This window comes from Phlebotomus papatasi, chromosome 1 (genome assembly GCF_024763615.1).
Source record: "Phlebotomus papatasi isolate M1 chromosome 1, Ppap_2.1, whole genome shotgun sequence".
Lineage (NCBI taxonomy): Eukaryota > Metazoa > Arthropoda > Insecta > Diptera > Psychodidae > Phlebotomus > Phlebotomus papatasi.
Genome location: NC_077222.1, coordinates 48,738,182 through 48,765,716, shown reverse-complemented (window position 1 = coordinate 48,765,716; position 27,535 = coordinate 48,738,182). Strand labels below are relative to the sequence as shown.

The window sequence follows — 27,535 nt, the reverse complement described above, 5'->3', positions numbered from 1 at the left end:
TTAATGGGATGCGTTGAGGGTGGGAAAAGAAAAATTTGTTCATGACAACATAATCCCTACCGTGTAATTATTTTCAAATGGTCCATTGCATTCTGTGGAATATTTTGCAGTTTTGGAGAATGTACAATATACTTAGAAAAAATCAATTCTATCCTTGATATATTTTTTTAAAACATAATTCCAATAAATTATTCCCAGTTTTGAAGCTGCTTGAAAGAACATGCTTTGGCGACCGTTAGTGTTTAAAATCTGCGCGATATATCGAAAAGTCCCCTCCCCAATCACCGATATATCGCTGAGCGATGGAATTTTCGGCAAAATCGGCGATTTTCGGTACTTTCGGAGTTCGGTGTTCGCGACTGTCACGGGGTGTTTTTATTACTGAATTTCTCGCGAAAATCTCGTGGAAAATCGCAAAATTTCCACTCTAGTTTGTAAAGTATACCCCAAATTTCCTACTAATCATCAATTCCATGCACAAGACTGCCTAGGTGTAGTGAAAAAGTGTCTGAGAAAAGTTGGACAGCAGAACGTCTTGTAATGTCCTGCGTGAATTAATATGGCCGCGTTGTTTACAAGAGCTATTTTTGCTCATGTTAATTAATTGCATTTATTGGATTAATTGTTTGTGATGTAAACAAATTGTGACCAAATACCACGTGCATATTGTTTGAGGCACAAAGTGGAGGTGTTCCAGTTGGATTTTGGTGCTGATTCACGGGTATTTTTGGAGGCGAATCCAGAGGAAAATTCCGTAAAATACAATGGAGCTGTCAAAGAATCCAATCGATGGCGGAAACAAAGAGCTCCTGAATTGTTTGTAAATCTTCCGGTTACTTCATTTTGCACCATCATCCCGAGATTCAAAGTCTAGTGCCACGAATTCAAAGCTGGTTTCCCATACAAGTAACCAAGAAAAATCCCTCACGAAGCACAGGAAGTGCTACAATTCCAACATTTTCCGGATGTGAATAGATGAGAAAGATATTATTGCCACATTTGCAGTGCAGATAGCCTCGGGAATCGATTGTGTTAGATCAGAATGATGTCCGTCCTGCAACAATTTATCACAGTGACTTTCTGGTCAGTCTTTGTACTCATCCCATACGTCAAATCCCAGCTCTTGTCCCAGGATATTGCTGCCCAATACACCCTCCCACCGAATGCCAGCTACTTCACGCACTTGTCCTATGACAGACGAAGATCTGTGCTCTATGCCGGAGCCACCAATCGTATCTTTCAGTTCAACAAAAACCTAGGGCTCTTGGGGGAGTCATTGACGGGACCCAAACTTGACAGTCCACAATGTCACACTGGAGGCTGCCCAGACGATGTCGAGACTATGGAGACGAACAATCACAATAAGATACTCATTGTCAATGAAGGAGGGGACTCCCTGATAGCTTGCGGGAGTGTTCGTCAGGGAGCTTGTGAGATTTACGATCTGAACAAATTTCCCGGCTCCAGGGAAGATATAGAAATTCCTCTGGCTGCTAATGAGGAGTACGCATCCACTTTTGCCTTCATAGGCCCATCGAGGTGAGTTCATTATTTTTTAATCAAGTTAATTATAAAATTTATCCATGATATATCTAGTAAATATTAAGCTGATATTACCGATATTACCGATTTTATTAAAATAAAAAATGAAGTTGAAATATTTTTTGGAGAAATATTGGTTACACTAATTCTAATGTTATATATACAACTTCTTACCCTAATTTTAATTTTATAAATTAGTAGTATCACATTTTATTTAAATGTAGAAAAAACTGTATTTGAGAAGAATTAAGAGAAGTTTTTTTAGTATAGCAATTCTACTGTTTTTGAAAATTAGGTCTTAAGTTTCAGCCAGTGAGATAATCAGTAAAAACAATCAGTAAATCAGTAAAATGTTCATGTTCAGTTACCCAGTGAACTCAAAAAGATAAATAAAAAAAAGTTTTTATTCTTATTTTAGCAAAATTTTTTATGCTAAAGTTTAGCAGGCCTGGAATAAGGCAAAGAATGAAAATAGGAGAGATCAGTATTTGCTATGAACGATAACGTAAGTTTAAGGCTGGAATTTTAATTCCGTTCTCTAGTGTCTAAAAATTCTAAATAATTTTCAACCTTTAACCTATCCAAATCAAAATTTTCTGAAAAACCTTGTCTGATAAAAAAAAAAAATAGAGAGGCCCCAAAATGAATTCAGGCTGATCTTCAAAACTCTCAAAATTATTTATCTTGGAAAATTAATTAAACCAGGCACAATTAATGAACCTAAGCTCTCAGTCAGTGTAGGACAGTTTGTAATAAATAAAAAAAATAGCCTATTTGTACTATAATACAGGCATCAGACCTAAGTCAGCCATATGGCTTAACTTCTCTAAATCTTTATTAGTGAAGATTTTTAAAAAAAATTTACTTATAATTGAACTATTATGGGCAAATGATCTATTTAGAAAAACTAATAAAATTGGTTGCTACTTAGGATTTTTAGACATTCAAGAACTGGGTCTAGTCTGAAGACCGTAATAGGTCTGAAAACTGTCTAATTGATCTAAATCTTAAAACACTACTAATATTACAACAGTTTCTAACATTAAGCAAATAATGCAAATTAGGGGAGACTGGGGAAATTTGTCAAAACGGATCTTTTATTTTTTACAAGCCTTTCCATTACCAGCGTACCCTTTACACGAAATTTACCGCTCTATTTTTTTTTTGAAGATCTGTTCTCGAGCCATTTTCTAAAAGTTAACTATGCTGAGATTTTCAAAATTTCTGGAGCAAATTTAATAATTAGGCTTGGGATTTTATAGGGTTTTGCTGTGGTAAATGACAAAAATCCTGTGATGAAAATTTATTCCTCTACAACTTTGTAGGGGAGACCGGGGTAGATTGGCCACCAAATGTAATTTTTCATTGCATATAATTTGTACAAAAAATATTTGTTTGAGGCTGATAAATATTTCAATGATTAGGAAGGGAAGTATACAGTGACGACAAGATAAATAGCACACCTTCAGCGATTTTCCTATTTTGATGTTTTATGATACAATATCAATCTTTGTACCTGATTATTCTTTATTTTTTGGAAAATATAAATATAAATAAACCCATTATAAATAAAAATGATAATTATTTAATATTTCTATCTGTTAAAACTATATGTTTTTGTCATATAATGAGTTTAGGTATAATTCGTGCGGCCAATTTAAATAGCACACTTTCATCTTCTTTGAGAATATTACCTGAAATTTTGTTTTATTTTAAAATTCATTATATTCCTGTATTTTTGAACATTTGCAGACATTAATGCCACAAATTTTCGTAAAATAAAGTTATGAGAACTGAAAAATCATGTAAATAAAGCCTTTGTTGCAGATGTACAGACTTTACGTGAAGAAGTTTAGGATAATTAAGTTTTTTTTAATAAATTCTCTTGTTCAAGGAAGAGACGATTAATTTAATAACTTTTTATAATCATACTTAAAAATCACGCAAAAAACTCGAAAATTTTGAGTAGAATGACCATTTCTAGTAAAGACTCTGACATTATTCATATAATAAAATTGAATTATTCTGCAGCCGTACCGAAAACAAAGGAACAAATTGAACGAAATTTGAAGAAGTAACACAAGTGAGCATTACTAAAAGTCAATTATGTAAAAAAAACCCGGTTTAGAAGCGTTGCCAGACGTACAGAGTTAGTATTCAAACGAAACCGTACCTGTTGATAGATTTTTATTAAAGAGCATATGCAGAAACACCTGTAATTCTGGAATAATATTCTTTGAACCAATGTATTCCTGTTTAATATCATTGAATATAATATAATAAAATATTAGATGTCTCAAAAGTCAAGAATTTTGTCCTTGATACATAACTAAGAACGTAAAACTTAGCGGTGGTAATTTTATAGTACGGGGTTACTTTTGCGATGTGGCGTATGGCCTGTATACAGAATATCAGGCAATATAATCGAATTTGTTTGGAATGATATCTTTGGGCAAGACATGTACTTCAAAATCGAACAGAATTTGCTTTTGGTTTTTAAGTTTTAACCAAGCTAATAATCTCAAACACACTGCCAAGAGTTTGAAAAAGTGGTTCAATCAGAACAAAATTAACCTTTTAGAATGGCCAGGATGGTCTAAGGACCTCAATTTTGTTGAATTTAAAGGAAAAGATTGAATACAAGATAAATCTCGAATGTGACTAATTTGGAGTAGTTTTAAGCAGATATCCACACTACATGAAATACAATCATATTAGAATAGTGCCAAATCCTGATTTCCTTAATGATCCTTCGTTGTGAAGCCCTTATTTTTTCCAGAAGTTACCTAATTAAATACTAATTAATCCAAATTTATTTTTTAAATACAATTCGTAAGTTATTAATTGCAGTAGAAGCCAAAAACTATAACTGCTCTTTATAATGTCCCCTTAATATGTGCCATTTCAAGAATTTTTTTTACCCTACTAAATTTTTTGATAGAACTTTCAGGTTTTTTCTTCATATTCAAAATGTAATTATACGCAAGTTCATTTATTATTATTATTTTCATCACATAAAAGCATAATTTTCCGAAAAATTAAGCATACATTACAGTGTCCGAAACTGTGCTATTTATCTTGTCGCCACTGTATATTTAGAATAAAGAGTAGTTTCCCCAATATTCCTTCGAAGGCAAACTATTATAGATACCACTATCTAATACAATACGTGGCTAATTCTGCCCCGGTCTCCTCTAGATCTTTTTTTTAAAGTTCTTTTAAAGTTGGTCAGTATTGATGTTTCCTGTAAGGAATATACTCCAAAAACAGGATCCAAAATTTCAATGTTTTTTTTTTATTTTCCCTATTCGTGGTTCAAAACTCTTAAAAATTTCTATAGGTTCATGAAGACACGCAATTGCAAAAATTTGAAGCCTCGGTCTCTTATCTTGCAAAATATCGAATTAAGAAAATTTTCACTTTGACAAATTCTGCATTTTTAAATTATGTAAATTTTTAGTAAGCTAAATTTATACAATTTTTTCAAACAGAAACGTCATTAAAAAATCACTAATTTCCTGTCATATTGACTGCGTATACAGTGGTAACAACAACTATAATTTCGCTAGTTTTAGATAATAAATTTTGACTTAGAAAATTTTGTTTGTGAAAAAAGGCACAAAAATTTACGAACTTGTTTGTAGGTTATAACGATTTACGAGCATTTCGTAAAACCCCAGTGGAAATTCATAAACATTTACGAACAATTCTTTGAGATAATTTTTTTCTGTCTTATAAAAAGAATTTTATTTTTAACCCTTGTGTCTACACACTAGATGCAATTTTCGTCAAAAATTGCCTTTTTTAAAAAATTCTGACGTTTCCTCGTACAAGGATAGGGGAAATTTTCTTTAAAAAGACATTTTTTAAAGAAATTTCTCATAGTGTATAGAGGCAAGGAGTAATGGGACACAGGTGTCCCAAAAATAAAAACTATATTTTCGGAATATTTAGTGGACAAAGGACTTTCTATAGTCAAAAAATTGTTTTTGTTTTTGAAACACTGGTGTCCCACTCGTCCTTCCTTAACTCATTGAGTCAATGTACTAGAAGTACTTGAGATAGAATGCTCATATTTTGGAATTAGTTTCTTACAGATTAGAGAGAGCCATTCTGCTCTATTGAGAAATTTTTCAACAAATCTGTTGGAAAATTTTCAATTCCATATAAAAAGGGTGCTTTTATGAGAAAGAGTTAAAAGCTTAAAAATAAAAATTGGGAACAGTTTTCCGAAGCCCCTGGCAAGTTGCCTGAAATTTGAATGGTAGATGCACAAAACTCTTCATCTAATAATGCAAATATGTGACAACCTAAAAATCTTCAAAATGGCATTGTGATATGTTGTGCCTTGAAAATAATTTTCGTTCTTTGTTGTATCTTGTTTTTCATAATTCATTTATGGAAAATTCTAGAGACACTTGGCTAACCCAAATACAGGTAATGTTTATTGACAAATAAAAAAGTTCTTGTTTTCCATGAGAATTGTATGAAAAATGTTGGCAATTTTATGTGCTAACAATAATTGAGAAAACAAAGTAGAGTGTGAGGCGACTGTGATAAATAAGCATATTTCAAAATTCGATATCCACAAAAATAAAAAATAAAGTTTAAAATTTTTAAGAAGATATTAAAATTTTGATTCACTTAAAAAATATAAAATTTAGTCAATTTTTCTCCAACATTCATGCAACATTGGTGTATTTTCAGGATAATTTGGATTTAATGAACACGAGTCCGTTGTCTGTCTTGAACTCCTGGAAATGTTTCGAATAATTTCCCTTTCAGGAATTCTTTTATCAAAAATTAACACTATAGGGTTTAAGTGTGTCAGGTGAGATGACACGGGGTAAAGTGTGAGAAAAATCTGAATTTCTTCGGTCCACTTGTCTTACTTGTATGAAGGGAATATCCAGTTTTGTAATACTCTGCAACCTCTGCAAATTTATTACAGACCATTTTGTTCTATCTTGATAAAAAAGTGATTTTTAATTAATTTCCCAAAAGTTGATTTTCGGCAAGAAAAGTCTCTTCGCAACGCCCTTTTTGCTTCATCTCTGCCAGTGAAGAAGTCTTGGCAACAAAAAACAACATTGGTTTATTATTTCAAAAATGTATTTCTCATTAGGGATAAAATAAAAAGCTTTTTGGCAATGTTGTGGAAGATTAAATTTCCTCTCAAAATATGTCAACTCGCAGATATTTTCCCTTTAAAAGAGGTCCATATTTAACGAATTAAAATGTAAAAAATCACCCCATGCGTCTGTCAATATATTTACCTGTTCACTTTTAAGAACTTTCACAGAATAAACTTTTGGAAAATATCTCGAACTATTGATATCGGTCTAACCAGGAATCCAATGGCAATTTCCAACTTGCAAACCATCAATGAACTGTCATCAGATCATCTCCCAGTTACATTTAGTTTCAGTCTACGTTGCTCCCCCGCAAAAGAGGTTATAAACTCTTTCAACTTTTCCAAAGCCAATTGGTCTTTTTTTAATAGTACTGTCACTTCTTCTTTTCCAGCCTTTCACAACAACTCATTATTCTCTTCTTCAACTGATATTGATGAAGCCGTGTCAAAGCTTACCGTGGCCATCCAGAGTGGCATCGATAAGGCTGTACCGGCCAATAAAATTCCCATAAGTTCTAAATTTTCCCTGTCGGATAAAACGAAACAACTAATTTCGTATAGAAATTATGTACGTAGACTGTGGATTCGTAATAGAGAAAACTCTGCAAAAATATTTTTAACTTTCTTAAACAAAATTATCAAAAAAAAAACTATTATCGAAGAACGAAACTTAAAATGGAATGAAAAGATCCGTAACTTTGCCCCTAATAGTGTACAATTTTGGAAATCAGCTCGTAAATTAAGAAATAAAAGCATTATTCTACCTCCTCTTTTAAATTATTGTAAACTCGTTACTTCTAATTCGGAGAAAGCCTCTTGTGTACAAAATGTTCTTAAGCAATTTTCCTTTTTATGTAGTCAAAATTATTAAATCATTCCTTTCTGATAGAAGCTTTTATACCAAATTCAATAATGCCGAAGTTAACGATCCCAGCTGGTGTTCCCCAAGGAAGTACCTTAAGTCCTACCCTTTTCAACATTTTCTCTTACGATATCCGATCAGCTATCAAAGTTTGCTCAGTAACTATTTTCACAGATGATATTTGCATATATTTCACTTCCAAAAATCCAAACAAAATCTCTAAAGTCCTAGCCAATTATTCTGACAGCTAGCCAAAACTCAAGCCGTATATTTTACTAGAAAGCGTAGCACAAAATTTTTACCTAATTCTCCATTACGGATCATGAATGAAAATATTGAGTGGCAGCCTAATATTAAATATCTGGGCCTCACTCTTGATAGGGGTATAACTTGGAAAAATCATTGTGAGGTAGTTGCCTCAAAAGCCCTTACGCTTATTCGCACTCCAACCCCACTTATCAATAGAAAATCCCATCTTCACATCAAAAATACACTTCTCCTTTTCAACATGGTTTTCCGTGGTATCATCCTGTACTCTTCCGTGGTTTGGGGTAACTGCGCCGAAACTCATACACTGGGAGAAATCCGAAAAAGTTAAAATAACATTCCGGAAATGTTAATTTTACCCTGCAGTATTGATCCAAAATCGGTGTAAATATTACCCTTTTTAGGTGTATTGGGGGTTAAAGTTACCCTTTCTCATGTTAATTTTACACTTAAAAAGATGTAAAATTAACATTAAAAAATCTTGATATATTTTTACACCTGAAAAGTGTTAAAGTTATGAGGAAAAAAAGTTAATCGCACCCTCTTTTTTTTCTCAGTGTACCAATAAAATACTCAACCCCCTTTTAATTATCCAAAACACTGGATGTACAGTTCTGCCAAAGTTTCTCCTTTACGTAAGGAAATTTGTAAACTTAAAGCTAAATTTACTTCTGAGTTGTCCAAAAACCCTAACAAGTTAATTCAAGATCTATTATTGTAAAAAAGGGGGTCGTTTCCCGGTTGATGGGGTGCCGATCGTGTTTGGAAGCTGGGTCGCTGGTCCCGGTGGGTCGTGAAAGTAGATGCTGCCAGTTGTGGTGGGAATCCTGAGAGAAATTCACAAGCTACCCCTGACCGAGGGGTTTCCGCCTTCTTTTCCCCTCACTCTTGTAAAGGTATAGCCCTGGTGGTTTCTGTCAGTGTGGTGAGGTACTGGCGGGCTTTCATGATTTTTCGCGGTCTGGCGTTTTTGGGTTATTGAACCCGATCGACACTCGTTTGACTTGAAATTCGACCACCACCCTTTGATATTTCTTCTGGTATCGGGATGGCAAGGCGTGATTGGTTCCGACGGATCGACTTGGCCTTGACCGCTTCTGGGGCCTCTCCCTTACCAAGGTCAAAATATTATTCATTCATTTGCTATAAACTATTACTTTTAATTACGTTTTTGAACTTTTTTTGTTTGATAAACTTTTTCTTCTACTTATGGCCTCTACACATTGGGAGCAATTTTTGTCAAAAATTGCTTTTTTGAAGGAAATTCCTTGCAGCGTTGTAGGGGGAAACGTCAAATTTCTGTCAAAAACGCAATTTTTGACGAAAATTGCTCTCAATGTGCAGACGCCTTTAGTTTTAATTTTTTGGCTATGCTACATGTATGTATTCAAAGAAAGCCCTTCTAGTGCCCAATTCGTATTCAATATCCGCTAGGATACTGTCAATTAAGCCTCACTAGCTGTAAGGAATTTATTATATTCCATCTCTAAATATATTTCTGTATGATATGAATTCAAATGTAATTTTCGATATATATAAATAATATATAAAAATCTCGAAAAAGTATTCCTTTTAAAGATAGTGAATAATGGGGTTTGTCAGAGTTGGATAGGGGTAAATTTTCTGAATGTACTATTTAGAAATCTATTAAGTCTTCTAGTAGACTGTTCTAAAATAAAATACGCAATAGGCGGACTTGGGGCTATTTTGAGCTATGCGGCTACATTTATTTACGATTTTTTCGGATATTTCTGAAGGAAACTAAGTCCTGCCATAATTTAATTTACATCTACGATTGTTTTGTCTATCCAAAAAGCCTAGTTTCTTTTAGAAATATGTGAAAAAAACGTATATCAAACCATAGCTCAAAGAAGTCTCATCTCCTCCCAATGTGGATTTATCCCACATGTTTTACAATGATCTTTATATGATAAACCCTGTTACAGTGTGGCAAATTTGACTTTGCTCACCAATACGGATTTTTATTTTCAGGTACACATCGTGGAAGAAGGAGGACATTTTGTACGTGGGCACAACATTTACTAACGTCGGGGACTACCGTCACGATGTCCCAGCCATTTCATCGCGCAAACTCAATGATCTCAACTATGCTGAATTCAGTATTCAGCAATCAAATATAAATATCGATGTTAAATACAGGGATCACTTTCTCGTAAATTACGTCTACGGATTCAATTCTTCAGACTATGCCTACTTTGCTGTGGTGCAGAAGAAGAGCCATTTGGCCGAAGAGAATGGTTTCATCACGCGTCTAGCACGCATTTGCGTCAATGATCCCAACTATGACAGTTATACGGAAGTTTCGATTCTATGTCGCGTAGACGATGTCAATTACAATATCTTGCGAGATGCGAAGGTGACACAAGCGGGTCAGAGATTGGCTCAAGAGATGGGAATCAAGAAAGATGATAGTGTACTAGTGGCGGTCTTTTCGCCGTCGAGAGAGATCACGAATGAGCCTCAGGATAATTCAGCTATGTGTATTTATAGTTTGAAGGAAATTGAGGAGATGTTTACAGAAAATATTCATATGTGCTTCAATGGGACGCTGAAAGATCGCAATTTGGGATATATTTCGGGTACGATTAATGATGGAAAGTGTCCGATGGTGGGTTCCATTGGGAATGTTCATGATTTCTGTTCTGTTGGATTGAAAATTAGTGGTGTGGCACCCATTATGGCAAGGGCTGTTTTTCAATTTCCCAATGAGTCTATCACATCGATTACGACGGCAATTACAGGACCCCATACGGTGGCCTTTCTGGGTACACAGGATGGGTTTATCAAGAAAGTTTGGCTGTCGGGACCGGTTGCGGGGCAGTATGAGAAAATTGAGGTGGATCAGGGTAGTAAAATTCTACCGGATACAATGGTATCACCTCGGCATGATTTTCTCTATGTTTTGTCGTTGAAAAAGATCACAAAACTTAGGGTGGAACACTGTGGCATTTATACAGATTGTTCAAAGTGTCTGGAATCTCGGGATCCATTCTGTGGATGGTGTTCATTGGAGAAGAGATGCACTGTTAGGAGTGCATGTCAGAAGGATACGTCGGCATCTCGTTGGCTAGCACTGGGAAATGGTCAACAGTGTATAGATTTTGAAATGGTGCAACCTGAAAAGATTCCTATTGATGAAATGACAACAGTTCATCTTACAATACGAACACTACCGGAACTACCGTTTAATGCTAAGTACAAGTGTGTCTTTGGAAATTCTACTCCAATTGATGCTATTGTTACTGAAAGTGGACTAAAATGTCAAACTCCGCCGTATAAATATCGACCACAAATTGAGGCACGCGAAGATCATGTCTTAGTACCGCTAAGTGTGAGATCGTCAGAGACTAACAAGGATTTTGTTTCGAGGAATTTTGCTTTCTTCGATTGTTCGAGGCATGAAACGTGCAGGGGCTGCGTAAAGAGTGAATGGGGCTGCAATTGGTGCATCTATGACAATGTATGTGTTCACAATGCTACAACTTGTCGAACAGCCATTACAAATGCCGTGATAAAGCATGAACTGGCATGTCCACGACTCAGGCAAAGGCCGAAAAATGAAACTATCTATCTTCCTATTCGTGTTGCCAAGGAAATTCGGCTGGAAGTGGAGAATCTTCCACGTCCTCAGAGTGGTCATGTGGGTTTCACGTGTACTGTGACAATTGAAGGAGCTAATATGGGATTGCCAGCACGTGTTGAAGCCAATAAGTATATTGTATGTGAGAAAACTGTATATTCGTACGAAGCTAAGACGAACGAATATGTTGCAACGGTTGAGGTAAAGTGGAACCGTGTTCATCATATCGATACAACTAAGGTCATCCTGTACAAATGCGACGTCTTGGGATCTCATCGGGAACATGCTGATTGTAGTCTCTGCGTCACACGTAATCCCAAGTATCAGTGTGCATGGTGTGGAAACAATTGTGTCTACAATGAAACCTGTGAATGGGGTCAATCAACAACGGAATGTCCAAAGCCTAGGATTGACATAATCAAGCCTCTAAGTGGTCCAATAGAGGGTGGAACGTTAATAACAATCGAAGGAAGTAACTTGGGTGTTAGACGGGAGGATGTAATGGATAAAATCAGGATTGGTGATGTACCCTGTGAATTGGTAAACTATGAAATTTCAGTGAAGATTGAATGTCGAACAGGAAGTGTGGGCTATGAATTGACAGCTCCTGTTAAAGTTGGCAATGATGCTGGGTATACAGAATCGAGTGTTCAGTATCACTACAAAGACATTCAATTACTTGGCCTAACGCCAACAATTGGTCCCCAAAGTGGAGGAACAAAACTCTCCATTATTGGAAAGTATCTCAATGTTGGTTCCAGCATAATGGCCTACTTAGATGACTATGTGTGTGAAATTAACATTACTCAAGCTTCTTCGAGCCGCTTAACGTGTATTACATCTGCTGCACGGGGACAAGATCACATTAAGACCCTAACACTCGTAATTGACGGTGCAAATCGCACTCTAGCCTGTCGATCCAATCGTAATAACTACGATGAAGTATGTAGTGTATTCAATTATACCCAAGATCCACGTATAATGCAAATCAAACCACTGAAGAGTTTTGTAAGTGGAGGAAGAATGGTGACAGTTCATGGGACAAATCTCGATGCCATACAGAAGCCTGAGATTGAGGTATATGCAAATGATGAGAAAGTGAATAAGTCAACGTGCTTTGTGATAACGTCACATCAAATGGAATGTCCATCGCCGGCAGTTAATGCTAAATTTAGTTCACTGAAAATGAGTGTGACAACGTCAAATGGGACTAAGCGTCACAAGAGAAGTAATACAGAGTCCCTGTTTACAACTGTCGGCTACTATTCGTCCTCTGTGGTTCCGGGAAGTGGAGGTGATATTGCAGCAGCTCTCAAACGAGAAACTCAACTTAGTCTGCAAATTCGCTTTGTGATGGATAATGTGCAATCGGTGAAAGATCTCAATAAACACTTTCCCAGTTTGAGGAGTACGTTGGTGTATGTTGAAGATCCAAAATTTCACACTTTTCCAGCGAATGGAGTAAAGTTGTACAAGGGTGAGAGTTTGGTGATTGAAGGAGATAATCTCAATATTGCAAGTGATGAATCTGATGTGAATGTTACAATTGGAACTATGCAGTGCAATGTAACGAGTTTAGCACTAACACAACTTGTGTGTATTCCGCCTGAACAACAACCAGGAGGAACTGATGAGAATGGTATTGAAACGAGTAATGATTTACCGTTGGTTGTCGTAAGAGTTGGTAGAAGTTTGAGATTTCCAATTGGACATCTCAAGTATGATCTCATGAAGCCCTATGTACTGTCAACAGCTATGATTGTTATAACGATAACTATTTTAATAATCGTCGTTTTGCTGATTGTGGTGCTGATTGTATACAGGAGAAAGAGTACACAGGCTGAGAGAGAGTACAAGAGGATTCAGATACAGATGGATACGTTGGAGAGTAATGTGAGAATGGAGTGTAAGCAGGCCTTTGCTGAACTACAGACTGATATGACAGATATAACGGCAGATTTGGAAAATACGGGGATACCTACACTCGATCATGTCAATTATATCATGAAGGTCTTTTTTCCTGGTGTTTCGGACCATCCGATTTTAAATGCACCTAAGGTTAGGATGAATACACCTCATACAAATTACGATGCGGCTATGTTGCAATTTGAGCAACTGATCAACAACAAATACTTCCTTTTGATGTTCATTGAAACACTAGAATCTCAGAAATCCTTCAATATTCGCGATAAAGTGAATGTAGCATCGCTTCTAATGATTGTTCTGATGAACAAAATGCCATACGCTACGGACATTCTTAAATGTCTTCTTCTGAGACTTATTGATAAGTCAGTGACGTCTAAGCATCCACAATTAATGCTAAGGAGAACAGATAGTGTAGTTGAGAAGATGTTGACGAATTATATGGCACTCTGTATGTATGACTATCTAAAAGAGTATGCTGGTTCATCACTCTTTCTCCTCTATAAAGCCATTAAGCATCAAATTGAAAAGGGTTTGGTGGATGCAATAACGCATGATGCAAGGTATTCGTTGTCTGAGGAGAAACTTCTTAGAGAACAAATTGAGCATCATGTAGTTACATTGCATATTGTTCAGGATGATTTGGATGAGAAGGTGCACTGCAAAGTGCTAGATTGTGACACAATCACTCAAGTAAAGTCCAAAATTCTCGATGCACTCTTCAAGAATACGGCGTATTCAATGAGACCGTCAGTGCATGAAATTGATCTGGAGTGGCGTCATGGACGAGGAGGTCACTTGACACTACAAGATGAAGATCTAACAACAAAGACACACAATGGCTGGAAGAGGCTCAATACATTGGCTCACTATGGGGTGAAAGAGAGTGCTGTGATGTCTTTAATTGCTCGTCAGAATGAAAATTACAACAAGCAGCAGCCTTACTTAAATTGTTTCTACATCAACAATACCCAATCTCATATTATAATCAATGCTGACATTGATTCAGAACTTCATCCGCCGAGGGTTTATCATTTAGTGAAGCCATTGATGAATGATCATCAGTTAAATGTTAAAAATGCTCATATGTCAACACTTGAGAGGACACATAAAGCCATTCCAGAGATCTTCTTAACGAGACTTCTGGCTACCAAGGGAACCATTCAGAAATTTGTTGATGACTTCTTTGCCACCATTTTGACAGTTAATGAAGAATTGCCACCAGCTGTCAAATGGCTCTTCGATCTCCTGGATGAAGCTGCCCGGAGGCATGGGATATCAGATCCTGAAGTTGTACACGCATGGAAATCAAATTCACTGCCATTGCGTTTTTGGGTGAACTTTATCAAAAATCCCGATTTTATTTTTGACATCGATAAAACACCAACAGTTGATGCCAGTCTCAGTGTTATCGCTCAAACTTTCATGGATGCCTGTTCAACGGCTGAACATCGTTTGGGCAAGGATTCCCCATCAAATAAACTCCTTTTCGCTAAAGACATCCCGCAGTATCGTGAGATGGTTAAAGTGTTCTACCGCGAAGTTGGACGATTGCCACAGATTAGTGATCAAGAGATGGGCACAGCGATGCAGGAATTGTCGGTTCAGCAAAATGACGAATTTGACACAATAGCTGCTCTTAAGGAACTCTACATCTACGTGACGAAGTATCGTGATCAGATACTGGACACACTCGATATGGATCCATATTGCAAGAAGATGCACTTGGCTCATAAACTAGAAAATGTCGCCTGCACACTCGAGGGTGAGTCAAATATAAATTTATCCTATAGAGCTATTTATGGGCTGAGACAGCTCATTACTTTAATTGTGCTGCAGACGTGGGGATTTTAAGACATTTTTATTTTGCTGTTAAGACGAGCTTTGAATACTAAATGAAGTGGAATAGGAAAGGTCGTGGTCACTTTTGCGGTAACACGGTGTTGTATTTTTTTTTAATCTTTTGCCCAAATTGAAAAGAGTGTTTTACTTTCAGAATACAAATGAACACTTGCTTTTTGAAAATATCAGAAACTTCCTTTGAAGATTATATTGTTATAAATAATTTTATTGCTTGTTATTTTTAAACAACGAATAGAATTTATAAACACTGTGGGAGTTATTCAAAAGTAAAATTTATTATTATACGAGAAGTGATAGTAAGAAATTTTCTAAATTTCACAAACTTCAAAGCAAGGGCGTACCCAGGATTTCGTTTAGGGGGGGGGGGGGCTAAATCTCAAATTTTATTGGGAGGGGGGGGGGGTGTAGGGTAAGTGTGCCAAATTCCGGCCAGCTTGCAATTTCGGCCACCTTTTTTGTTGCTCGAATTTCCATGAACTTCTAGACTTTACGTACTCTAGAGATTATACAATGCAAAAGAATATCAAAAAATGTAGTTTCGACAAACGAGATGACGTGAAAAAGATATTAGAAGAATTCCCGAAAGGCAAGGAACTATGAGAATGAAGGTGGCCGAAATAGGGCATCAAAGCTATGTCTATATTTTTATTCATTTTAAAATGTATTAAGAATGATTTTAGATTAAATAAAGATGGTAAACTCTTTACAAGGTTCCAAGCAACATTCTTTCAGAAGAAAGAATTGAAAAAAATCAATTTGTATTTAAAATATTACATTTCAAACTTGAGACTTTGACGCTTGCATGCAACTATGCCGAAATTTGGCGCACCCTACGCAATTTTTATTTTGAAAAAAAAGGTAAAAAATAAAATGGGATAATAAAGCTGGTCCTACTTTTCACGAAAGATTAGCCTATGCCCAATTTGTAGATATTTATAAGGAACGATCGTAACTGTTCCTCGGACCAGTGCATTGTTTCCCATATTATTGGCTAAAAATAAAATTAATTTTTAGAAATGATTCGCCACTTTTTATCTACAGTAAGTAAGGCATTCCGTTTAGTTCATATTTAATCTATAAAACCAACTATCCGTGCAATACCTGATTAAGTCCTTTCCGATTCGTAGAACACGGTGCATTTTTACTATTACACCTATCTTTATTCATTTCTGATAATAAACGCGCAAATTTAGATAGGGTAAAGTGGTACAAGTTGGACTATGGTACAAGTTGGACAGGTTTTTTTTCTTGATAAATTTAGTACTTCATTTTTATTTGTATATTTTTAAAGCTTTAGTTTTATAATTTGGTTCCTTGTGCTTAAAAACAAATTTTGTACTTTATTTATCAAGAAAAAAGCCATGTCCAACTTATACCGGCGAATTGTCCAACTTGTAACACTATGTTCAACTTGTATCATTTTACCCTATAGGGTAAACCATATATGGTAAAATGAGTCACTAATATACCAATTGTCATATACAAGAACATCAAAGTGTTTTAGAGCTTATATATTTTTCTCAAACTTAATATGGAGCATTGGTCTTAACATTTCGTTTCGTGATACCATTCAAGGCAAAAAGGACTATCAGTCTTTAGAGAATTAATGATATATTTACTTCTGAAAATTTCCAGCTTTGACATTTTTATTTAACGAAAATTTACTTAAGGGATTACGAGGATCAAGCAAATTTATAAAAAAAAATGTTTTTTTTTTATTTAATATTTCATTCAAGTTCTTAGGCATAAAAACAAGATTTAAACTATATTTTCTGAATTTTGATTTAAAAATTTTCAAAATTCAGCCATATCAAAAACGTAAATTTTTCCTTTTTATATAAATATATAAATTTTATTATAATAAAAGAATTAAACTAGTCCTTGAACGAAGGATTTTATGTTTACTTGATCATAACTTAGACGAAACGTGGTGTAAAATCTGTAAAATACTTGAAAAATGCTATTCTTGTAGTCTTTCAAAAATTCGAATATCATTTTTTTCAAAAATCCTTCGTTCAAGGACGCGATCTCAATGGGGAGAAGCGGTTTAAAATTATGATGATCAAGGACTGGTTTAACTCATTAGCTAACAGGAAATATTTGGCTTTTGGATTTCAGATGAACTTATTTCAAAATATTGTCCACCGAAAAGTATTTTTTTTTTCAAAAAAGACTACGAATTCCAAAAATCAGATCCCTAGAACTGAATTTTTAAAAGAAAATTTCAGAACATTACTTTAAATGTTGTACTTTTATATGCCTAAGAGCTCGAATTAAATAAACTTTTTATTATGTTGTAAACAGAGAAAAATATGCTGTTTTTAGTCTGGTTGACCCACGTAACCCCTTAAAGGGTTACATGGATCACGTAGCCTAAAAACAGAATGTTTTCTGTCTTTTTTGTCAACGTAATAAAATTAATTCAATATAAGCTCTTAAGTATGTAAAAATATATACAACAGTTGAGCTGCATTTTTTTCAAATTTTCATTTAACAATTTTAAAAGTTTAGCTCTTGGAACTAGGCACCTAATTTTTGGAAACGTCTTTTTTAAAAAAAAAAAAAAAAACTTACTTTTCGGTAGTCACGATTACTCAGTGTAGATTAATCTAACGTCAAACTAAAAAACAAATTATTTCCTATTAGAAGATGAGTTAAACTAACTTGAACCATGAATTTTTTATTGCTTTGATAACAATTTATTTTGCAAGACAAAACGTGGTGCATAATACACCGAAAATCGTATTTTTGTATTAAGTTTTCAAAAAAAAACCTAAAATTTAATTTTTTTTTTTTTAAATCCTCAAGTTCAAGAACGGGTTTAACTCATCTGCTAACAGAGAATAATTGGGTTTTTTGAGGTCAGATGAATCTACTCTGAGTAATCGTTAGGTATTAACGAAAAGTAAGTTTTTTCAAGAAACGTTTCCGACAATCAGGTTCTAACGGCCGAATTTTTAAATTTTTTATATAAAAATGTCAAAAATATAGTTTATATGTTATGCTTTAATATACCTACGAGCTTGAATTATATAAATTTTTTATTATGTTGAGAACAAACTTGTTTTCTTCTCAATAACAGTATATGGTATATTGTTAGTGCCAAAAAACGATTTTTAGAGGACTCAAGGACGACTTTTATTATAAAACAAATTCTCCGTAGCTTTTTAGATTTTCGTTATAAATCCTTAAATATCCTTTAATTCTGTGAAAAAGATTACGTGATAACTTCCTTCTTTTCGAAAAATATATTAGTGAAATTTCGTTATAAGAAGCAAGCAAAAATAATTACGAAGTATTTGCCCATTTTTACATTTTTTCTGATTTTTTAATGTAGTGCAGTGGAGCCAACAGCCTTGCCTTGGCCCCCGTCCATTTGGCTTTTATTTATTTTTGATTTTTTATAAGCTCCTTTTTGTATTGACACTGTACAAACGAGCAGTAAAACATCAAATTTGAGGAGTGACTAAATTTACAACTTTTAAAAGCAGTAGAATTTTTATTAAAGTTTCGATCGTTTCGATCATTATATGGTTAGAAAAATTAAGCTCATTTTTGAAAAGATTTTTATTTTTTTACTGATTAAACTTAATTTTTTTGCTGACCAAATATTTTTTTTTTACTTCTCATTTATTTTTGTCTTCTTTGACGCTTCTAGGGGGGGGGGCAGCTGCTCCCCCTGCCCCTAGCTGGGTACGCCCATTACTTGTGGGCTTGTGGCCTCCGCTTTTACTAATAGTCTCCTCGCAAAAAAACCTTTACAATATTACAAAATGATTTCGAAAAACATCAAAATTAAAAATATCTTTTATATGTTTTAATAGCACATTACATTTTCTTTTTGGTTTTCGGAATCATTTTCTGACAAAAATTGCGACGAGCAAATATCAGCGGCAGGTTGAGTAGGTTTCCCAAAATATCATAAATGTAATTTGTTATCCTTACCCGATGCATAACCGATAAGAACTGGTCCAGATTTTTCCGAGATTTTAAGACCTTTCCAACTAATTCAAAATTGGCCCAAGTAGCTCAGAAATACGCTCCTCTAGAGTATTTTGAACCTTTGACTTTGAAAAACAAGTTGAAAAGCGTTATTAAACCCCAAGTTGACTCAGGCTAATCCTCGAGAATATGTAATCCGTGAAACTTGGCGGTAACTGAACAGCCTAAACTATCATAGAATGAGAGTTTTGGATCATGGATTAGAGGTCCCTTGTGGGCTCAATAGTCTTGAGAAGGAGCTTGCTCATTTGGGTTGGACCTTTGGGAACACTGAGAGAAATCCGAAAAAGTTAAAATAACATTCCGGAAATGTTAATTTTACCCTGCAGTATTGATCCAAAATCGGTGTAAATATTACCATTTTTAGGTGTATTAGGGGTTAAAGGTACTCTTTTTCATGTTAATATTACCCTTAAAAAGGTGTAAAATTAACATTAAAAAATGTTGATATATTTTTACACCTAAAAAGTGTTAAAGTTATGAGGAAAAAAAGTTAATCGCACCCTCTTTTTTTCTCAGTGAAGGAATCAACGCTAAGACGAAAAGACCATAATGAAGTTGCAATATAGTCTGAGTGTAATAGTAATTTTGAATTCTATTAGATCTACAGTGATATATTTTTTAAAAAGTTAGACAACGAATTAGTTTTAAATTTCAAATATTGATATTTTAGAGATACTTAAATCTACTTGTATTTCTCTTTAATTGCTTTATCATTGGAATAGTTGGAAATCAATTCAGTTGAAATGGTGATACACAAATCTTAATTGTCTGCAAGCAATAAAAAAAAACTAATATATCTCAAGACACTATCTTAATGTCTTAAGACTTCTTAAGAAATCCATTACACAGAAAACTTTGCTATCAATCTGTTATGGTTATTTTTACTTTATTTAGTGCGCAATAGCATTTTTTTTTAAATTATAAATATTCTAATTTGATTATTTTAATGGGTAGTCTCTCTCACAAAAATCCATTTTTCCATCTCTTAGCTGGACTATCGAGTCTCCCGAGGCCACATTAACGTTCAGTTGGAAGTCTTCCGCGAATTGATCTCAATCGAATGAGACAATTGGGCAGCATAAATTGCAGAAAGTACGCCACACTGAAAAATTCAATGGTTACAATGGGGCAGTGCAACGATTCCGGTGAAGCATCTACATCTCGAAGATGACAACAGAGTGACTTTGAGTAGTGAGGAAAAAGCCAGAAGGTATTTTACAATTTATATTTAAAAAAAAGTAAAAGAAAAAAAACAACAGAAACAGAGAAGAGGAAAATGTTCAAATCACATTCTTTGATTTGAATATCATTACGATTTGATGGTTTTGAAGTGTTTTTATCCTCAAAACTGATTGACTGGAGGAAGGCAGGTGAAGAAGGTAAGAAAACAACAAAACAGATACATTAAGAAAATATCTCATTTACAATTACAATCAACTATGAATAGTTAACATTGATATATGTATATTATATTAGTATTTCAACAAATGAGAAGATTACTTTTTAAGGAATGATATGACGCATTTTCGTTGCCACAAAGTGAATGAGACAACTCAGTACTTAATGATAAAATGTGTAGAAAGATGCATTTAATCACAAAATTGATTGTAATAATTGTGTATAAATAAGGTATTTGAATTGCTTTTAAGTGCTTTGCGCATAGAGAGTGTATGATAAACAATTCCTTCCGAGACACAACGGAAAAAAAATATAATAGCTATGAGACACCAGACTCTGACTAAAATCATGTCAAGACTGATTATTTCCATCGTAAATTCCTCCACTTATTTTTTTTTTAAATAAATATCTTACGCCCAGTGACACTCAACAACTGCCCTAAATTTTTGTGCTCTCTATATTTACCTTATATTGCTGTGCATTTAATATTTTTAGAGCTAAAGCATAAGATATGATTTTTATCTCGTCCTATTTTACTATTTAGGGTTATTATTTAACTTTATGTGCACATTTTATTGTGCAAAAAGGAAAACGACATACAAAAAAAAAAAAACAGAATGGGTAAAGAACTGCTAGCGTCCATAGAAAGTGAAAATCGTAATGGTATTTCTAAATCAGATTATATGTGACATGGATTTTGCCACAAATTTAAACAAAAAAAAGGACACAAAATGAGGATGAGATTCAGTAAGAAAAAAAAAATCATAAATTCACTGAGGATAAAATTTGATGTAGAGTTGACTAAGAAGAAAAAATTAAAGGGAAAAATACAGATGAAATTATTATAAGAAGATAAATATAAAAAAAAATCATTACTATACATTCCTAGTCGCAATATTTATAAGGCAAAAAAAAAAATGAAAATATATATTAAATGTGAGATATTGTGAGTTGTTTTTAATAATTTACTATCTAAATAAGAACAAGTGCAGATGAGATAAAACGATAGACATTAAAATGTTTTAGTAATCAACTTATTCATGACAGATTATCGAAGGTGGAAAAAGATCGTAATTATGATAGTAAAAAAAAATAATACGTACTTTAGCGATTTTAGAGTTTAGCGATATGATAATGTATGACTATTTTACACATTAGATTTTTACATCGAATTTTATTTTGAGAAGAAGAAAAAAAAAACAACTTTTTTACTGATAAATCCCATCTTTATAATGCTTTATCCGTATGCAATTAAATATTTAGGTACATTAAATATTTTAGTCCTATTCACGTTTCTGGATGGTTGGAGCTTTGACTGCTTAAAAGCTCTAGTCAATGAGAAGTGTGATTGGACTGAAATATTTTATATAAAGAAATATTTAATTACATGTTGAGAATGCTTAAAAGTGAAATGAATCAATGGAAATTTCTAAAGTATCCTTTGTATACTAAGGAAAATTTAATAACAATTTAATCGTGCGGCAATAGTCACGTTCAAAATTAACCAGAATAAGTTTCTTCAATGGGGCTTTCTGTGTTGGCAAGACGATAAATTAAAAAAAAAATCAGTCCTACGGTTCTTGAATAATTTTTTATTTAAAAAGGAAATTTTAAATGTGTATAAAGAATTTTTGTGTTAATTAATGCAAGGAATGCTCTGTAAGTTTGAGCAGAATGTGCAAAATGCCATTAATAAGACATATTTATTGGTTTTCTTGGAGCTTTTATGCATATTAGTGTGATATAATATGATTCTGTGTATTTACTTAAAAAAAAAACAGATGCGAAAAGATTGTCCACAAAATAATTTTTCAGTATCTTTTTTCTTTTGACATTGACAAACCACGCAAAATTTTAAAATTAACAGCTTCAAGTTGCATTGTGTTAAACTTTTAAGTTTAATGTAATTTTTCATGAAAAAAGCACCAGTACTTTTAGATAGATTTATTGAAAATGAAAAGAATGATTTAATTTCACTTTTTAGTTCATGAATACACTCAGTCCCGGGGATTATGTACATTTTTGGGACCGAAAAAAACGCGCGAAATGACATTATGGATCGATAAATATTGCATACACGCAGGAGCTTTCTTTTAAATAAATCGGCCTTAGGGCAGAATCACATTAACAATAAAATGCTCGCCGTAACCTCACCGTATTTCGTCAATTTACGCATTTTCATTGCAATTCTTACGCAAATTTTCCATTACCGTATTACCTTATCTCATAATCGGTGGCACTAGGTGGAAATAATATAAGAAAATTAAAGAAATAAAACAAAAATTCGATAAACGGCGAGCAAAAAAAACTGTAAGAGAAATTAATCGTACAGTTTTTTTGCGCACCGTAAATCGAATTTTCTTTTTATTTCTTCAATTTTCTTATATTATTTTCACCTAGTGCCACCGAGTATGAGATTAGGTAATACGGTAATAGAGAATTTACGTAAGAATTGCAATGAAAATGCGTAAATTAACGAAATACGGTGAGCATTTTACTGTCAATGTGATTCTGCCCTTAGAACGAATTTCGCGCTGAGTAAAAGTAAGCAAAACAAAAATATTCAACTGTTTAGAAATGCATTATAAACAGTACTTTTGGCCAGAATTCTTCAATAAATTTTTAGAATATTTAAAAATTTTACCTTAATAAAAAATTAAAATTTTATTCTGAAAAAGAAGCACAGTTTTTACAAATTTTCCGCGTCGCAAAATAGTACACATTTCAGGCGTATTTCAAAAATGATTTCATAAATTGACTATTGGTAGGCAAACATGGATAATTGTATGTGCATAATTCCGTCAGGTGCATAATCTCGAAGTGCATAATGCCGAGACTGAGTATATAAAATGTTATGGCTCCGGCGCACCTTTTAGATCAGGAAAATTTTATGAAGTCGAAATTCGAATCCTCTTCTCTCTCACACGCTTTGCATATGTCTCTATCATTCTTTTGCACTCTTCTTCTTTTAAACATTGTATTTGAAATTTAATTCGGATTGCGAAAGAATAAGATATACATGCAAAACATTTGAGAGAGAAAGAGAAGGATGTGAATTGTGAATTTTGATTTTATGAAATTTTCGCGATCTAAAAGGTATGCCGGAGCCGTCAAATTGAATTTTCAAATCTACTAAATGATTTAACCACATTTTTTCCATAAACGATAATTAATCTTGGCAAAATAAAAGGTTAACAGAAAAATCGACTAGATTAAGATTTCAATTTTAATGGCTTTAGATCAGGACCTTTTAGATCAGGAAAATTGCATGAAATCAAAATTCATATTCTATTCTTTCTCACGCGTTTTGCATATGTCTACCTCATTCTTTCGCACTTCAAATTCAATTGAGCTAAATTGAATTTGTTGTCTTGTTTAAAAGAAAAAGAAGAGTGCGGAAGAATGAGATAGACATATGCAAAGCTTGTGAAAATTAAAGATTCGAATTTCGACTTCATGAAATTTTCCTGATCCAAAAGGTGTGTCGGAGCCATAATGACATGAGCAAAATTCTTATTTTTTCGGATTTGACGACTAAAAGTTTGAAAATTAAAAATTGAACACAGTGGGTGGTTTGCTAATTTGGCGTTGAAACGGGATTCAGAAGGCCTGAAATAACTTCTAGTTCATTCAGGAATATAGTCCATTTTGCTGATTGAACCATTGCAGTATTTTTTCGAAAGGATAAAGACGTTTTTACAAGAACTCCCGGCGAATATCTTTCTGGGTCTCGGAAGTTTTTCTGAATGCCGGATGGTCACATTGACCCCATTGACCACTTCCCATACATTTTTACCCAATGTCCTTTATTCCATTCACATTTTAGTATGTAATACTGTTTTCCTTGTGATCATCCCTATCTTAAAGATGGAATAGTATATTCAGACGTTTGCCGGAATTCACAGTAAATATTTTTACGTAAAAGTTCAAAATGATTAGCATATTAAATTTTTTTTGCCTATAATTTATGTAAAACATACTTGAATCAGACTGATAAATATTTCAATGAATAGGAAAGGAGTTAATTACTTTAATTAGGTTGCTCAATATTCTTTCCAAGGAAAAATATAACATCCCACTATCTAATTCTAATTCTGGCTAATTCTGAAGTATAGCGGAGGATCGACAAGCGTGGGCTGCTAAACTGGATATTATGGTTCCGCGACCGTAATATAGGGGGATAAGCGGTTGAAAATGATGAAAATGATAAATCATAGGAAGGACTGTTCTTAAAACTGTGAAAGAAAGGACTGTTCTTTCAGTATTCTTTTCCAAAGTAGACTGACATAGAAAAGGCTTATTTATACGGGCTTAGAATCATTGGTAACTTGTGAAGCTACGACTGAAAAATAAAGTTACTATAAAAAGAAAACTGTAGGGGAAAGTACTCTCCCTTCGAACGTTTATGCCTTCGAATAATGTGAATTTTCTTTTATTTTTCCTGAGACTCTTACACATGATTATCATATAATTATCAACAATTGATGATAAGCCAACTAATGTTTGATAGAAATGTGTATGTTTCTTAGGAAAAATAAAAGAAAATTCACATTATTCGAAGGCATGAACTTTCGAAGGGAGAGTACTTTCCCCTAGCGATTTTTAGTAAAATTTGTCTAATGTCAAGAAAATCCACTTAGATTTAATAAAACCTAAGCCAATTCAAGTTACTTAACGCATAATTCAAAAAGACTCAAATTTTATTATTATATTAAAATAAAGTCCATTCGATCAACTTTAATTAAGAGTTTTGAGAGCTAAGTGTATAAGGATATTTCAGTATCTGCTGAAAGCCTGCATCACTGTCTTTTATTAGATGAAGGGCTTAAATTGAGTCTTTTCAATTTTATGTATTTTTTAGTCTTTAAGGGCAGAATCACATTGACAGTAAAATGCTCACCGTATTTTGTTAATTTAAGCATTTTCCTTGCAATTCTTACGCAAATTCTCGATTACCGTATTACCTTATCTCATACTCGGTGGCACTAGGTGGAAATAATATAAGAAAATTGAAGAAATAAAACGAAAATCCGATAAACGGTGAGCAAAAAAAAACTGTAAGAGAAATTAATCGTACATTTTTTGCTCACCGTTTATCGCATTTTCGTTTTATTTCTTCAATTTTCTTGTATTATTTTCACCTAGTGCCACCGAGTATGAGATAAGGTAATACGCTAATCGAGAATTTGCGTAAGAATTGCAATGAAATTTCGTAAATTAACGAAATACGGTGAGGCTACGGCGAGCATTTTATTGTCAATGTGATTCTGCCCTAACTCAAATTAGCAAAATTTACTTCATACTAACTTCAAATTAGCATTCGTTTCTGTAAATTTACAAGATCTATTAAACGCTGTGTTCACGTCCGGCTTAGCAAGGCTTTTAGTATCCATTACAAAATAAAAGAACTCGTTCGTAGAAATTTCATAACAAGTTTTCTGACTATTAGAAAGCCATTAAAATCGCTCAAATGGGAACATCTGAGAAAGTTTTCCCTAGAATTTATAGCTTTCTTAAGAGCATAATGAAGACCAATTGTTTATGCTCCCATAGCTTATTGGAAGCCTCCGATTTATCTTATTGATTTTCGTCAGTTTTTTTCAAGTCCTGATACACAAGAAGTTAAATTAGTCTAATTCAAATGGTTACCTTAGAAAATTCCATTGATTTAATTAAATGACTTATTAATGTAATTTTTGTCCTCATTATAGAAGCAAAATATTTATAATTTAATTATGCAAATGAATCTGACTTGAAATCTGTGTAGAGTCTGGAAGATGCAATAGTATTTTGAAATATTTCTTTTGTAAATATTTCCCATTATTATGTTTCTTTTTTTTATTAAATATTAATTTTATCCCAGTAACATTAGCCTACAGCATTATTATTTCTCTATACCATATGTGGTCAATTTGTATTGAAAAAAAAAAGAAAAAGACAGAGACGTTTCAATGCTGAAAGAGTCTCACAAATTGCGAGAGATTAAACACGAAAAAAAGTACACACAAACACACAAAAATACTTTTGCTAAGAACAACAAACAAAAGAGGCAAAAGAGATGTGCATAACATAGACATTAGAAAAAAAAAGTTGATAATAAAAATGATAAAGTGAAAACTCTAATTAAAGAAAATTTTACTAATTAAGTAATGAAAGCGAAATGAAAATGATGAAAAAAAAACATTTTAGAACACGACAAAAGAAATTGTCCACCTTATAAATATAAAAAAAAAACTCTTTTTATTTTACAAAAAGTAATTCATGTGTAAATACTTTTTCTGAGAATATAATTATTTTCAAATCGATCCCATCCGTGTTTTCCTTCTGCAAAAGAGGCTCAACTTTGTCGTCGTGTGCTGGACGATAACGTTTATCTGAGTTTGCTTTTACTTTGCCTCGACTGTAATTTGTCTTTTTTTCGCTGATCATGGAGTGTCTGTTTCGAAATTGGCGAGATTCCCTCGTTTTGGTAGCATCATTTCATTGAGATATACTCCCAAAAGGAGGGATTCACACAATTTTTTACTCAATCGACATTTTTGCAGAAGATCAAGTGAACCGACTGGCAAGGTTTGTGATTTAAATGAGGGGCACGTCATAAGGATTTCTGAAAGATATTTTGTGCTTTTCATTTAAATAATATTAAGTCTTTTTTTCTATTTAGGAAAAATATATGTGAGGACAAATAAATATCAAAATCAAAAAACAATTATCTGTGCTAAAAAATATATACATCTAAATTTTTCATGTTCTCAAGTTTTGAGAAAATAAAATTATTAATGAAATTTTGCTCATAACAGAAAATATTTTTCTTTTAAGTTTTATTTAAATTAGATTTTTGTGGGATTAACGTTTAAGCTTGAAAAGTTCTCTGGATAGAACTTTAAAGCTTTTAGAGCATTAAAAGCGCCAACCAATCAGAGAACCTTTAACTAAAATA

The 27,535-nt window shown here is 33.5% G+C and overlaps 1 protein-coding gene across 1 annotated transcript; it reads left to right on the top strand.

The window, feature by feature from the left end:
• Positions 1-332: 332 nt before the first annotated feature.
• On the top strand, positions 333-21,535 carry LOC129804557 (plexin-B). Its single transcript, XM_055851953.1, has 3 exons — positions 333-1,539; positions 9,798-15,094; positions 20,187-21,535. The coding sequence occupies exons 1-3, from the start codon at positions 1,043-1,045 to the stop codon at positions 20,216-20,218; spliced, it is 5,826 nt and encodes a 1,941-aa protein (XP_055707928.1). The 5' UTR covers positions 333-1,042; the 3' UTR covers positions 20,219-21,535.
• The last annotated feature ends 6,000 nt before the right edge of the window (positions 21,536-27,535 follow it).